General features: G+C 46.9%; 1 protein-coding gene across 2 annotated transcripts in view; it reads right to left on the reverse strand.

The window, feature by feature from the left end:
• CABLES1 (Cdk5 and Abl enzyme substrate 1) overlaps positions 1-15,284 on the reverse strand; it is a 102,329-nt gene that overhangs the window by 41,720 nt on the left and 45,325 nt on the right. For both annotated transcript variants that reach the window (XM_070778838.1, XM_019986926.2), the window contains exons 2-3: positions 12,907-12,978; positions 5,937-6,029 (exon numbers count right to left, since the gene is read on the reverse strand). In XM_070778838.1, the coding sequence (XP_070634939.1) occupies positions 5,937-6,029; positions 12,907-12,978 (165 nt within the window). The remainder of the gene's footprint in view (positions 1-5,936; positions 6,030-12,906; positions 12,979-15,284) is intronic.

The raw sequence follows: 15,284 nt of genomic DNA on the forward strand, positions 1-15,284 counted from the left end.
CAAGGAGCCCGTGTGCCCCGCTCCTTGGCTGTGGCTTCCACAACAGAAATCAATCATCTCATGGCCATGGAGACCAAGGCTCCCCTGAGGGCAGGATCTGTCCCAGCTTCTGGGAGCTCCTTGTCTTAGGGCAGCAGGACAGGAGCCTACACAAGGTTCTGTCCCCAAGGTTCCCCCTTTTATAAGGACACCAGTCATGAGATGAGGAGCCCACCTTCCCCCAGCACAATCTCCTCTTAACTCATTACATCTGCCACAACTCTATTTCCAAATAAGGTCAAATTCTGAGGTACAGAGGGCTGGGACTCAGCATAAGAATTTGGGAGGGACATCATCCAGCCCAAGAGAATGACAGGAGGAAGACTAGCTGAGTGCGGTGTCACAGAAGTCCCCTCTGGGGCCCTCTCGTCCTTGCTCTTCCAGGACAGCACTGGCATCCACGTCCTGGGCATGGTTTGGGCCTCCCACCAGCCCTAATGATGGTTTCCCTCTCACACGGCCAGGTACCACTGGTGGAGACCAAGGTCTGGTCTCTCCCAGGCTCCCAGGCCCTCATCAAGCAGTGCTGAGACAGAATTACCAAGAGAAGGAGCCCTCTCCAATCCCTTACACTGTTTTTTTCTGTGACTCACTTTATTTCCTGTAAATCAAACTGGTTAGAAAGAAGCAACAAGCATTCTCAGGCTGAGCACTTTACAGCAAGGTATTAATACATCTGCTCAGGAGAACCATGGTTGCTTATGTTTGAAAATCATTTTCTCAAAAGTCTCGGGAAAAGTCACAGAAAAAGCCAGCATACCTGCTGTGCTTCTTAAAGAGGTATGGACAGGGACTTCCCTGGCGGTCCACTGGTTAAGACTCTTGAGCTTCCAATACAGGGGGCACAGGTTCAATCCCTGGTCAGGGAACTAAGAGCCCACATGCTTCAAGGCATGGCCAAAAAACAAAACAAAACCCTTAATTAAAGAAACAAACAAACAAGAAATACGGATAATAAGACTGTTATAAACCCTGCATGCAGTGCTGAGCCAGTGCCAGCACCAGTTTGTCCCTGGTGGCTATGGTCTGGCTCCTCCTTCCTCCAGTGGCTCAGAGAACCAGGGAAGAAGCAGAAGAAAATCAATGGATCAGTTTGAGAGCATCTCTGGGAGACAGTTTGGTGGCAGAAGAGGCTGGGCCCAGGAAGTCTCAGAGAGGTCTGGAGGTTACTAAAGCCTTCCTCAGGGCTTCCTGGTGGCTCAGACAGGAAAGAATCCGCCTGCAATGCAGGAGACCTGGGTTCGACCCCTGGGTCAGGAAGATCTCCTGGAGGAGGGCATGGCAACCCACTCCAGTATTCTTGCCTGGAGAATCCCATGGACAGAGGAGCCTGGCGGGCTACAGTCCATGGGGTTGCAAAGAGTCAGACACGACTGAGCGACTAACCCTTGCTTCCACTTCCTTCAAGTCTATCCACTCGATGTCCTTTAGGTCGGAGGTTTTGCTGACAACTGGTTATAAACACAGATGATGACACTGATAAAGATGCTTCTCTTCCAGCCTACTGCTGCCGGGGGATGGAAGGGTCTAGTCTTTTAATAAAAAACAAAAGTTTTGGGAGGAGAAAAGCATGCTGGGGAAGAAGCAGACATTTCACGGAGTCTCACAGAAGACGCCATGCATCTATCGAATCAGAAGGCTTTGTTTCAGGGAGAAAAGGCGATGATGACATATTTCTGCTTTCTAGAAGGCCTGTTCAGAGCTGGTGACTAGCTGTTTTGTTTTTTGAAATGTGCTACTTCCTCCAACACATCTTTCAAACTAAACGAAGCTGACAGATCGGAACTGATGAGATGACAAACAAGGTTTTAATTTAGTTATTACCCATTTGCCTAGTTCCCTCCACAATTTTCAGTATAAAATGAGAAGTGACAACTTGACTTCAGTTACTGCATTTTTTTTTTTTTAACATCTTACTTTACAAAGCAGATGAAAGGTGTTGGAATCTTTCATATTTTTGTTTTTCCTACTGAGTTTGCACTTTAGAGAGAGAACCCTCTGGCACACATCTCTGTCCACTATTTCAAATCTTTTTAAGTCTCTTTGAAAATTTCTGTCAACGGACAAGACAGACCAGTCCACGCACTGCAGAAAGTATTTCTTTGTCTGCAGAAGGCAATGATTCCCACGGCAAACCCAGGAAGGGAGCACTTCCAGTGCACGTGGCAGCCATCGACTGTGTTCAAGGCAGACATTCGAAAACCAGATGACTTCAAAAGCGTGTGAAATAATGTTTGGGGGAGGGTGATGCCCACTTGAAGCCATGGCTCTTGTCTCCCATTGCTCTCAAACATTTTGAGTCCTGAGGCTGGAAGTGCCCAGAGGAGAGGTCCTGTCCTAACAGGACCATGAGGGTCACTGGACATGAACGTGTCTTTGGCCGGTGGCTGGTCTTCAGTCTTCACGCTCACCTTCCATTCTGATGACCCAGCTCTACCTGGCCAGCAGTCAGCTCCCTGTTGGCACCCGCTTTGGCCTCATAATGTTTGTCATTTTCAAGGGTGTCTCCTCCCTGAGGGCCGAGATCTGTCTTCACTTCCAGTTAACATCCTCATGCAGATGAGAGTGGACGCTGACTGGCTCTTCTCTACTAACCAAGCGGCAGCTCCCAGTCCCCACTGACCATCCTCAGAATGTTCAAGGGTCCCCTCCAGATGCCAGGACACGGGGCCCTGGACTCCTTTCTACCATGACATATAGTTTGCTCACACATGTGTGAACAGTTGTTTTAAAGACTTCACATCATTTCTGGAGAAGGACATGCCAACCCACTCCAGAATTCTTGCCAGGAAAGTCCCATGGCCAGAGGAGCCTGGTGGGCTACAGCTCATGGGGCTGCAGTGCTGGGCACAACTGAGCATGCACGGGCTGTGCAGCATGTGGGATCTTAATTCCCCAGCCAGGGACCGAACCCTCGTCTTTTGCATTGGAAGCGTGGAGCCTTAATCACTGGCCCCTCAGGGAAGTCCCCCTTTGAGTTCTCCAGGCGTCTCGGCAAAGCCTCTTTCCGTCTCGGCAAAGCCTCTTTCCATCTCGGCAAAGCCTCTTTCCTCCCAACGTGGCAGGAACCTGAGTCGAGAGGCTCCAACATTGGGCTGCGAGAAGCAGTAGGTGTGGTGCTGTGTGTGTGCCCTGCACGCCTGAGGGCGGGTATCAGAGGCCCACCACCCGCGCCCCACCCCCCCGCCACCCCAGCCATCTTCCCAGTCCCTCCCTCCTTAGAGCACACCCAGGCCCCCTGGTACCCAGCACCGCTGCCCTGAGCTCAGCCCTGCCCCTGGCCACCTCCAGCAGGACTGGAGGTGCTCTGCCTGCTGCCTGGCTGCCGTGGGGGCCTCTCCTTGCCCTTCTCAAAAAGCTGGATCTTCTCTTCCCACTTATCAGCTCTTGACCACAATTTCCTTCTGTCACCTCGGAAATTCTAGGCTCTTCCTGGTGTGCTCCTGAGTTCTTCCTTTCATCTAAGAACGGTCTATCCCTGCTACTGAATCAGCTGGAAGGGAGGAAGGGGTGCATCTCCAGCCCTTTCATCCTCGCTGGCACATAAAAGCAGTTCTCACCTGTGCAGGTATGACCGGCTGTCATCGCAGCCTACAGCCAGTGCTGAGGGCTTGATTTTCTGCCTGAAATTCCAGTTCTTAGATCTTCAGATGATCTGAAGTCCTTCCTGGTTCCATCTGAAAATTCCCCAGCGAGACTACCAGCAATTGCATGTTTTCTGGGCTATTTCTGTTGTTTTTGGGTCAAAAGTGTGCCAGGAAAGGCAGCTTCCATATATGCTAGACACTGGTGATCCCATTAGTCCAAATCTTTTAACTACATCCCTTCACTGCTTCCCTGGTGGCTCAGACAGTAAAGAATCTGCCTGCAGTGCAGCAGACCCAGGTTCGATCCTTGGGTTGGGAAGATCTCTTGGAGAAGGGAATGGCTACCCACTCCAATATTCTTGCTTGGACAGAGGAGCCTGGCGGGCTACAGTCCATGGGGCTACAAAGAGTCAGACATGACTGAGCGACTAGTACAACACTCACTGCAAACCATGCCAGGTGATTATCTGACTCTGTATCCTCGACAGCATTGAAAAGTGGGGAATACTATTAATTTGGCCCATTTTTTGGCTTTGTCATTGATTTTATTTAGGAACTCGTGGTTTTATATGTTTGTTTACGGTTCAAGAGATTATGAACAAAAACACCAACATAAATAAATGATGAGTAATTTATACTAAAAATGGTACAAGTAAGGTTCAGATTCAGTAAGTAAAAGACACTACAGAAAAGAAAAACATGGTGGTTAAATGCATAAGGCACAGTAATTGTGACAGTGAAATCAGGGTGAGAGAAAGAAACCCAGAGTGTATTTTATTTCACAGATGACTCTTGGGTTCATTTTAACTAAAAGCTTTGTACTTAAAATAGGAATGCATACTGATTCGTAAAAATTATCTGACGGGAGAATTCAATCGTGCCATTCTGAAATTGTTGAATAGCTATAAAATTATGTTCTCTATTCAAGAGAGGTTTAAAAACTTCAGGAAAAGAAGTCTTTACACACTGTAATTGTTAGTTATTCAGGTTGTACAGTGTATTTTACACTAAATTATAGTGATGCTGGGCCTTAATCATGCCATGAGTCTAAGTTTTTAGCAATTTTCATTTGATATAGATTAGAAAAAATTAGTGGGGCCCATATGAGCTTCTGAAAATCAGGAGGAGATTAAACGAAATTGTCTTGTGTTAGGAAGTCCACTCTGGGACGTGTCTCTAGCTACGATCTAGGTCACAGATCAGAGAGGAGGAGCCACCCCCAGGCAACAGAGTTTCAGGGATCCTAAGAGGTCTTAGCGCCCTATTCTCAGCACTACCGTGAGGCTACCATTAATGGGCTTCACCATTCAATCATAATCTACGCTGGCAACAAAGATTCATGTCCACTTGTCACCAGGACAGTTTTAATACCAAGATCGTATTGCAAGTTCTTTCGATTGCAAGGAGATCAAACCAGTCAATCCTAAAGGAAACCAACCCTGAATATTCATTGGAAGTGCTGATGCTGAAATTGAAGCTCCAATACTCTGGCCACCTGATGCAAAGAGCTGACTCATTAGAAAAGGCCCTGATGCTGGGAAAGATTGAAGGCAGGAGTAGAAGGGGATGACAGAGGATAAGATAGTTGGATGGCATCACTGACGCAATGCATGTGAGTTTTAGGACCTCCGGGAAATGTTAAAGGACAGGGAAACCCAGCGTGCTACAGTCCATGGGGTCGCAAAGAGTCGGACACGACCGAGCGACTTAACAACAACAACATATACATGTTAACCATAATTTTCATGTTACAGCGCTTTCCCGAAGAGCAACTCTTTGCTGGAGAAACACATGCTCACAGACGTCAGCTGGCCCAGGAGTCTGAACTGGCGCCCGGGACGAATCTGCTGGCAAAATCAGGATCCTCCTCTCTTAATGAACATCATCAGAGAGAGAGAGCCAAACCCGGCTTTAGGCCCAAGATCTAGCAGGATATTTACTGACCAGAGCGCAGAGCCCTGGTGAAAACAGAAAACAAAACCCAACAAAGCAGAAAAAGAAACGACGACAAACCCTCGCCAAAAAAACTCAACTGTTTTTCTGTTCAAAGTTTCCTAATACAAATATATTTCAGTACTATTGAAAATTCAGTTTTGGTCTAAAAAACCCAAGCCTTGGGTTACCATTTTCTACAGACTTCTTGGCATGATTCTGGTGGGAGAGGGGTGGAAAGAGTGGTCTGTTTGGGAAGGTTACGTGAGATCATGTTCATTAGTGGGCTTCACTCCGTGAGGTCTGACCATGCAAAGGGTCCCCACTTCCCTCCCCTGCAGGACCAGCCCCCTCCCAAAGCTCCTGTCAGCACGCTACCTGCCATTCCTGGTATCATGCTGCCGCATATTCTTGATAAAATGAATCTTCTTAAAGTTCTTTGGTCTGGGCGAACCTGAGAGAGTTCGACATCTGAAAAACAAAGCCATTTCAAAAACACAGTCAGTCGGTCTCGGATAGCTGAGACATCTCCACACAAAGACAGGAAGGAAAGACCAGACGAACGGTTTGAGTCACCCCAAGGATAACGAGGACCTTGTGGCTAGAAGCGAGGAAGCTTAAAAAAAAAAAAACAATCCAACAGACAGACAACTTCCTTGAGAATACTTCCTTGATAATAATTTATATGGCTCTGAAGAGCCAGCTAATGAAAGCTATTGCCCTTAATTCCAATAACATAACCTACATGGATTCCAAAGACATTATGTGTTCCCGTCATCTTAAAAAAGAATCCTTCCACATCGACACAGGTATCAGGAACGGAAAACTGGAAATTCAACGAATTCAGAGGCAGGGAAAAACACTGGCAAATTCAGTTTAAAAACAACCCTGAATCATTTTTCTTCTATAGCAGGACTCTGGCTTGAGTCCCCTGGACTATTGCCTCAACACTCACCTTGGCTATGTTTGGAAGTCACAGCTTTACTTTGAATGAGAAGCAGAGACCTGGCTAGTGGCTGTTTGTTTTTGTTTTTTTAGATAAATTTTAAATAAATATTTGTTCAACAAATTGACTTGGATTCTAATTAATTTTCCCTAGAATATATGACATGTGCATGCACTGCAGGAATAACAGAGCAGAAAGGTTTTATTTGTGTATATTTTTTCAAAGTTACCTGGCAAAATTCTAAGACACATAACTGCAACAACAGCTAAGATAAAAAGCAAAATCCCAACAAATGAGAATCTGAAGTTTGGTCTTATCTTGAGAAAGGGAGCAACGTCCTCTCTAGTTGGGTTTTTGCTGCCAAAATTTTTTGTTTACTTAAACCTTTCTGACCATAGACCCCGAGGGCTGGTTTCTGGGATCACATCAGATGTGGGTCCCAAGAAGTGGTGCCCAGGTTCCCAAAGCCACACTGAGGGTCTGAGCTGGGCTGTCACCTGAGTTCAGTCAGTTCTGAACTTGGAGGCTTCAGGTAAGAAAACAGCAAGGTGACCCAAGGAGGAGGTAAACCTGAGGGCAGTGGGGTATGGGGGCCCTTTGTGGGGGCAAAGGATTAAGGAATGTTCAGAGTCACACACCTGCCCCTCAGCTCTGATCTTTACTCTCCCCCAGAGGCCTGAAAGGGGCTTCTCAAGTGGTACTAATGGTAAAGAATCCACCTGTCAATATAGGAGACATTAAGAGACATGGGTTCAATCCCTGGGTTGGGAAGATCCCCTGGAGAAGGGAATGGCTACCCTGGTATGGAGCCTGGTGGGCTACAGCCCAGGGGGTTGCAAAGAGTCGGATACGACAGAAGCGACATAGCACGCACTTACGCAGGGGCCTGAAGGGAAATTAGGGGACAGCCCCGGTCTAGACTTCAGGGTGTACATTCCCCTGAAACCCCCTTTCCTGCCCTCCAGGAAGGGCCAGTCTTCCTAGAAGCTGCTTCCTAGGGAGCACTGAAAATTATTTTTTTCCCATAGAAACAGCACCTTAAAATAGAATTTATCTTGAAAAAAAAATACAGTGAAGTGAATGAGTGGTCAAAGCAATGACATGGTAGCTGTACCTGGTGACTTTCATCAGGAAAGGGGGGTTCCCTGGGCATTGGGTCTAGAGGCAGGAAGATCCCCTGCCAGTCATGTCCACTTCACCAGAGTGAAGTGTCCACAGCTCATGGCCACAGCCCGAGTGACCCTGCCAGCATCCACTCCAGCTCACTACCAACCCTAGTGATCTATCACTCGTAATATCCCCTGGAGCTCTTGTGACAATTACACTTGAAGATTTCTATAAGAGCTTCATACGCTGTCAAGTGATACGTTCAAATACACATGTTCATGTCCATCCATATGTGTGTGTGTTAGTCGCTCAGCTGTGTCTGACTCTTTGGAACCCCCCATGAACTGTAGCCCACCAGGCTCCTCTGTCCATGGAATTCTCCAGGCAAGAATGCTGGAGTGGGTAGCCATTCCCTTCTCTAGAGGATCTTCCCAACCCAGGGCTCGAACCTGGATCTCTGGCATTGAAGGTGAACTCCTTACCCTCTGAGCAATCAGGGAAACCCACTCTTTGGGACCCCATGGGCTGTAGCCTGTCAGGCTCCTCTGTTTCTCCAGGCAAGAATACTAGAGTGGGTAACCATTCCCTTCTCCAGGGGATCTTCCCGACCCAGGGATCGAACCCAGGTCTCCTGCATTGCAGGTGGATTCTTTACTGTCTGAGCTACCAGGGAAGGCCCATATGTACACACACGTAAATATTCATATACACATTTCAAGTGTTGTGATTATTATTAAAACTTTTAACTACAAAGGGTGCATATTTTGTTACTATTTGCTTCCTATATTCTTAAAACTGTAGTCCTGGGACTTCCCTGATGGTCTAGTGATTAAGGCTCTGAGCTTCCAATGCATGGGGTGTGGGGGATCTGATCCCCAGTTGGGGAACTAAGATCCTACTTGCTGTGCAATGTGGCCAAAAAAATATTAAAAAAAAAAAAAAAAAAAAAAACCCGCAGCCTTTATTAAGGGTCCTGATTTCTTGGTTTTTAAATAGATTCTTTTAAAGACAGGCAGTGCCCCACCTGAGGGCATTCTATAGATGCTTCCTGTGGACCTCAGGAAGGGTTTGAATCAGGAAAGACACTCACTGGTCCCACTCCCCACTCTGAGCTTCCAAACCCAGATCCAGCCTTCCTGGGGTCCAAAGAGCTACAGCCTCACTCTGCCTTCTCAAGGCCGCACTTGGGAGCAGACCTAGCACCTTGAAGGGTCTCAGTTCTACCCCCAGAATGACTGTTAGAGTCTGCAGGCCACTCAAGGTCCCCCACTGTCTCTCTCACACACGGCAGAAAGTTCTAGAAATATATAGTCACTGGAGAGAGGAGGATCCTTGAAGGCATAAATGTGTGCTTCCACTGGTTTCTGGACAGGCATTCAGGAGCATCCTTACACACTTACCCTGTGCCCTCGCCCCTTCCTCCACTGCCCCTACCCAGATGCACAGTTTCCAGGCTCCCGAGTCTAGATGAGGGCAGTGGGCTAAAAGCTGAACTGTGACGACACCCTCCTATGACCTTGAGCTGCTCCCAGTCTCCATGCCTGCAGAAAGAGGTGCTGTTACCCTCGGATTTAGACACAAAATCTTTCAGTCTTCAGCTGGAACCAGAAGTTGGCAAAAGGGCACTGGCGTGTGTTGGCACTGGTAATTACTGAATGGTACAGCAGACAGCACCCCTCAACCCAGACAGGCTGGAGACCAGGGCCGGTGGTGATGGCTGCCACACCTGCGGTTAGCCAAACAGAGGTTTTTCTGGACACCTAACAGACAGCCTAGGTTCTTATTTCTGGGAGACCAGGTAACCACCAGACAATGTGGAAAACCCCCATCTAAAGGCTCTCACGGTTAATGCTCAAGTCTTGGAGTTCAAGGTGGATACAAGAAACTAACTTGTGATGTGCAAGAGAAAAGTGAAACTTTTAAAAAGATAATTGAGCACCAAGTTGCTTCAGTCATGTCCAACTCTTTGTGACCCTATGGACTGTAGCCTGCCAGGCTCCTCTGTCCATGTGATTCTCCAGGCAAGAACACTGGAGTGGGTTGCCATTTCCTACTCCAGGGGATCTTCCCAACACAGGGATCGAAACTGTGTCTCTTACGTCTCTGTATTGGCAGGTGGGTTCTTTACCATTAGCTCCATCTGGGAAAGGCCCCAAAAGATAACTGAAGAGGTGCCTTATTTCTATATTAGCATACAATTCTAACTGCAAAGGGACTTCCCTGGTGGCTCAGTGATAAAGAATCTGCCTGCCAATGCAGGAGATGTGGGTTAGATCCCTGGGTCAGGAAAATCCCCCTGGAGAAGAAAATGGCAACCTGCTCCAGTATTCTTGCCTGGGAAATTCCGTGGACACATTGAAGGAGCCTGACCCACTGTAGCCCATGGGATCACAAAAGAGCTGGACACGACTGAGTGACTACACAACAACAACAGTGCTGATGATCTAGCCCTTGGAATTGCAAGCTGTATGTTGTGTTGTGTGTGTGTGTGTTTTTAAAGCGTTCAGCTATCACCACCCCGGACCTAAGAAACACTTTAAGAGAACTGTGGCATTGGCAACAATTGCCAAGGAAACCGGAAGACTGAGCACTCAGGTTAAAGCAAGTTAAGCAAGGAAGAAACTAATTTCAAAGCTGCCTGCATTAATGTGTAAATATCCATTTAAAACCATACATTATAAGTGACGCAAAATTAAATTAGGATAGAATTAAATTAGAAACTAATTTAATGAAAGATTAGCTCTTTCTTGTTAGCACTGATTACAGGATACACCTAATTATGCAAAAGGTTTTTAATAGATGCCTTGAAGCAGTTTGTTCTGAGTGCTGACTTTGAAAGCAAGTTGGGCGAATAGCCTTCCGCCCCCGCAGTTCCCAAAACACTTTGGCGTCATTACTGGTACACTCATTTCACAGAATGGAAAGGACCTTAGAGATCAGTCAATTTGTCCCTTCCATTTTACAGGTGGGAAAACGGAGGCCTCAGCATAAGTAAATGAGTTTCCAAAGCCATGTAAGCAGTTAGTATAAAAATGGAGCCAAAAATTCAAATCCCCTGACTCCCAAACTGTTGCCCCTTCTGCGACTTTTATGTCTTAGGAACAAGTTTCTAAGTACATATCAGAATTTTTTATCGAAGTATAGTTGATTTACAACTTTGTGTTGCTTTCTGGTATATGGCGAAGTGATTCACGTATGTCTCTCTCTGTGTGTATTTATTCTTTTCCATTACGGCTTATTACAGAACACTGACGACAGTTCCCTGTGCTCTACAGTAGGATCTTGTTGTTGATTTTATACATAGTTGTTTGTATCTGCTAATCCCAAATTCCTAATTTATCCCTCCCCTACCCACTTTGGGGCTTCCTTGCTGGCTCGGTGGTAAAGAATCTGCCTGCCAATGGGTTCAATCCTTGGATCAGGAAGATCCCCTGGAGTTGGAAATGGTAACCCACTCCAGTATTCTTGCCTGGGAAATCCCATGGACAGAGGAGACTGGCAGCTATAGTCAAAAGAGTTGGACATGAACAGGACAACCTCTTCCAATAACCATGAGTTTGATTTCTATGTCTGTTTCTATGGTAAGCATCAGAAATTTTTTAATTAAAGAAAGTCCACTAGGGAAAATCTAGACTTCTTAAACTGCCCAACTCCCTTGATTCTGACTTATTTTTTAAACTTTGTATTTACACAAGATTTGTTGGAAATTAAGAACAGCACTCTGTACGTAGAAGCTGGATGAATTTACAGTTAAGGCAAATCAGCCATTCCATTTTCACTCTGACCGTTTGTGGCATCATAGGCCTGAGAGCCAGAGGACAAAGGACCAGCCTGGGCGATGCTGAGAGAGGGTACGGGGGTGATGGGGCACCTGACCAGGAACACGGCACCGGGCTCCTCCTACGCCCCCTGTTTACCACAGGAATCCCTAAGGGGGTGACATTACCACCTTGCTCGAATGACCGTGCTCCCTGCAGCCTCTCCAAACTCCAGGGCCTTTGCAGTTCTGTTCACTGATGGGCATCAATTGTGCTCAAATGCCGAAGCCACTCGGTGCCACTTGAGGACGTTTCTCCCCCGCATTCACTAATTAACTTGGGCCACTTAACAGAGACTGACAGGAGAACACTTGCCCCGGGCCACGTGGATCACAGCCATACGCCATCAGCCTAACGTGGTCCCTTGCTACGAACATTTTCTTTTTTTCAATATTTATTTTATTTACTATTTGGCCGTGCCAGGGCTTAGTTGTGTATCAAATCTGGGCCCCCCTGCATTGGGAGCATGGACTCTTGGCCACAGAACCATGAGGGAAGTCCCTTGGATGTTTTCAAAAAGCCATCAAAAGTGGAAATCAGACTGTCTGGCCCTGACCTTCTGTTTAGAATGATGTCGGTGATGAGACTCACAGTCACGGACGCTTCGGAGCAGATCCCAGGCCTGTCTGCGCTCCACGCTTTATAACCAGGTGGTCCATGGACATGACCTGTGGCCTGGGAGTGAGGCTCTGTGCAGGGAAGGGGCCGGCTCCAGGGGGAGACTCTCCCTCCATCTCAGCCTGCCAGCATCCCCCGTAAACCCGCAGCACACCATCCTACCTGCCTACCCCGCTGCCCCAGCCCCCTGTGCTGACCCCGTCTTCCCTCAGCCTCTCCTCCACCGGCCAGCCCAGTAGGAGCTTCAGTGAGGACTGAGGGGGATGTGGTGTGGGCCCCCTGCACTCCAGGAGGGCTAGAGGAACCGAGCACGATGACAGGAAGGAGAGCTGCCAGTCAGAAGCCAGGCACAGCTCCGCAACTGCTGTCGCCCACCGCCCCCTCCATCCCCCCAAAAAAAGTTGCCTTGAAAGCACTTTTCTAATCCAGAGGGAGAAACGGAACACTTTCAGCCCTGAGGGAGCACTCATAGGTGTCTTACCCTTGTCCCCAGCACCTGACCGTGGAGGAACTTAGGGCCCCCGTTAACCAAGTCAGAGACTGCAATGCCTGTGTCCCCTCTGCAAAAGCCAGAGCAGGGTCACATTCTTCTCCATCAAGCAACAATTTTCAAAAAGAAAGGGTCATAGCACCCGAATTCACACGCACACCGGGCTATCCTGGTACATGGTTGGGATTTCACAGCATTCTCCTTCTAATATTCCAAAGGGTTGGGGTTTCCAAACTGAGTCTGGGGATCAGATTGTCATTTTTAGAATTTAATTCTGTAAATAAAGACCTGGAAAAGAAAAGCAAACTTTGGCCTCCTTCTCGTATTGCAGGCCATTCACATACACATAAATGCAACCAGAAAACTGACCTCCGTAGAGGGGCATTCTCCTCAATGTCTTCCAGGGTCTCCAAGGATGATCGCTGGGAGATGAGGCGACGTCTGCAGAGAGAGGGAAAAAAATCTAGGTGTTAAAACTGCGTCATGAAATGGATCAGGAATTTCCGTAAAGCTAAAACTGTTCTAAAATAAAGTCCGTAAAAAAAAAAATCAGACGAAAGGTGTCTTTAAAAGGCTGTCATACTCTCAGACTGTACCCTCAATGCCAAGCCCATCTTGCCTTGCTGAATCCTGACATTCTCCCTGGGAAGAAACGAGACGTGATGGAGACATTGTACGCTGCCAAGTAACAAAACCAGACAAGGTGCCTCTTACTGCATATAAGTTTGGCACTGTGTGTGCAGGAGTGTGCTCAGTCGCTAAGTCGTGCCCCACTCTTTTGAGACCCCATGGACTGTAGCCCTCCAGGCTCTTCAGTCCATGGGATTTTCTAGGCAAGAATACTGGAATGGATTGCCATTTCCTCCTCCAGTGGATCTTCCTGACCCAGGGACCAAACTCGCATCTCCTGCATTGGCAGGCAGATTCTTTACCACTGAGCCACCTGGGAAGCCCATTGGTACTGTGTGCCCTTTTCCTAGAGCATTAGATATGTTTTTAGTATTAAAATACTGTTAAATATTGAAATATCAGTGGTCGGAACCAGCTTTAGCTGATAAATATTAAATTTTAAAACCATACTAAATAAAATATCAAAATCAGTAGGAGGCAATAAATAAAACTTATGGTCTCAGGGACTTCCCTGGTGGTCGAGTAGGTAAGACTCCATGCTGCCAATGCAGGGGACTCAGGTTCCATCCCCGTTTGGAAAGCTAAGGTCCCACATGCCTTGTGGCACAGCCAAAAGATCAAAACTTACCGTCTCTGGTTGGCCGTGATTTCAAAAGCAACTAGAAACACAGATGACATCATTTCTCCAGGAGAATTTCTCAGTGACCATTAAGAATATATATCAGGACATAACTAGGCAAAACACAAATGCTTTCCAGATGCTAAAGAACTGAAAACCACCTGCCCAAACCTCCTTGATCTTCCTTTGTCCAACTGAAATAAGAATGGGTCCTAGATAACTCAGAATATCTGATACAGGGACCGGGTTGGGTGATGGTTGGCAATGTCACAATAAATCCATTTGAATAAAGACCATCACTTCATAATACAATAGGTGATTTGGCTGATGGTGGGGGGTGGTGGTGATCAGAAAAAAATCTGATTCAATCTTTACCTTGGAAAGGACTAAAATTAGGATGTCTATTTTATATTCACTTGACAACATTTAGGTTAAGAACATGCAATTATAACCAAGGTCTAATTTGTCATTAAAAAAATGAAATGTTTTTTGCTTTGTTCTGTGTGTATTGTTTCTGACCAACCATGTGGCTACCTTTTTGTTTCACATTTTATTTTTAATAAGAAAGGTCATTTTTGCAAACCATTTGAGGGCTTCATCGATTTTCTCAGAGCCTGTCTTCATCTTTTTAAAAAATATTTATTTATTTGGCTATGTCGAGTCTTAGTTGCAGCATATGGGATCTCTGATCTTTAAGGTGGCATTCAGGATCTAGTTCCCTGACTAAGGATTGAACCCGGGCCCCCTGCATTGGGAATGTGGCGTCTTAGCCACTGGACCACCAGGCAAGTCCCGTCTTCATATTTTGACATCAAGTCCTTTCTAAAACACTCAGCATGTTCTCCCTGCTTTTCTCTCCAGTGACCCTTGTCCATCCACGTGTGAAAACTGGAAGCACTCCGACATCACCTTCAGTGTCTTCATGACATGCTGACCTTTTATAAGATATGCAGTTTTATTCTGCAGTTAACTTACACTGAATTTCCATTTCTCTAATGTTGCCAGATTTCCAACAGTTAGCCAGACTGGAGGCAATGGCCTTGGGGAGACACTGGTCTTAACCGAGGGGTAGGGAACTGATTTTATAGGTGGGGATTTGAAAGGAACCCAATTCTTGAGCAAGCAAGAGCTCTCTATGCAGCCCCATGAGTCCAGGGACTTGGCTCACCAGGACCCCTGTGACCCTGTGGTTGAAGGAAGGGGCCACTTCATCTACTGAGGTCAGTTCCTCTGGGTGCCAGGTCTGGCTGGAATGTAGCTGCAGGCTGGGATAGGGGCCTAGTTAGTCCCACTCCCATCCACCAGAGCTCTCAGAGATAGGCATCGCCATGCTCCCCACCCAAGGGATGGTGTGATGCTACAAGGAGCATGTGTGCTGGGGCAGACAGACTGAGATTTCAATCCTGGAGTCTGGAAGCTTCGGAACCTTAGAAAACTTCTTAATCCTTGAGCCTCAGTCTCCTCATCTATGAAATGGGGAGATGAGAAAAACTAAGAG

This window comes from Bos indicus, chromosome 24 (genome assembly GCF_029378745.1).
Source record: "Bos indicus isolate NIAB-ARS_2022 breed Sahiwal x Tharparkar chromosome 24, NIAB-ARS_B.indTharparkar_mat_pri_1.0, whole genome shotgun sequence".
Classification (NCBI taxonomy): domain Eukaryota; kingdom Metazoa; phylum Chordata; class Mammalia; order Artiodactyla; family Bovidae; genus Bos; species Bos indicus.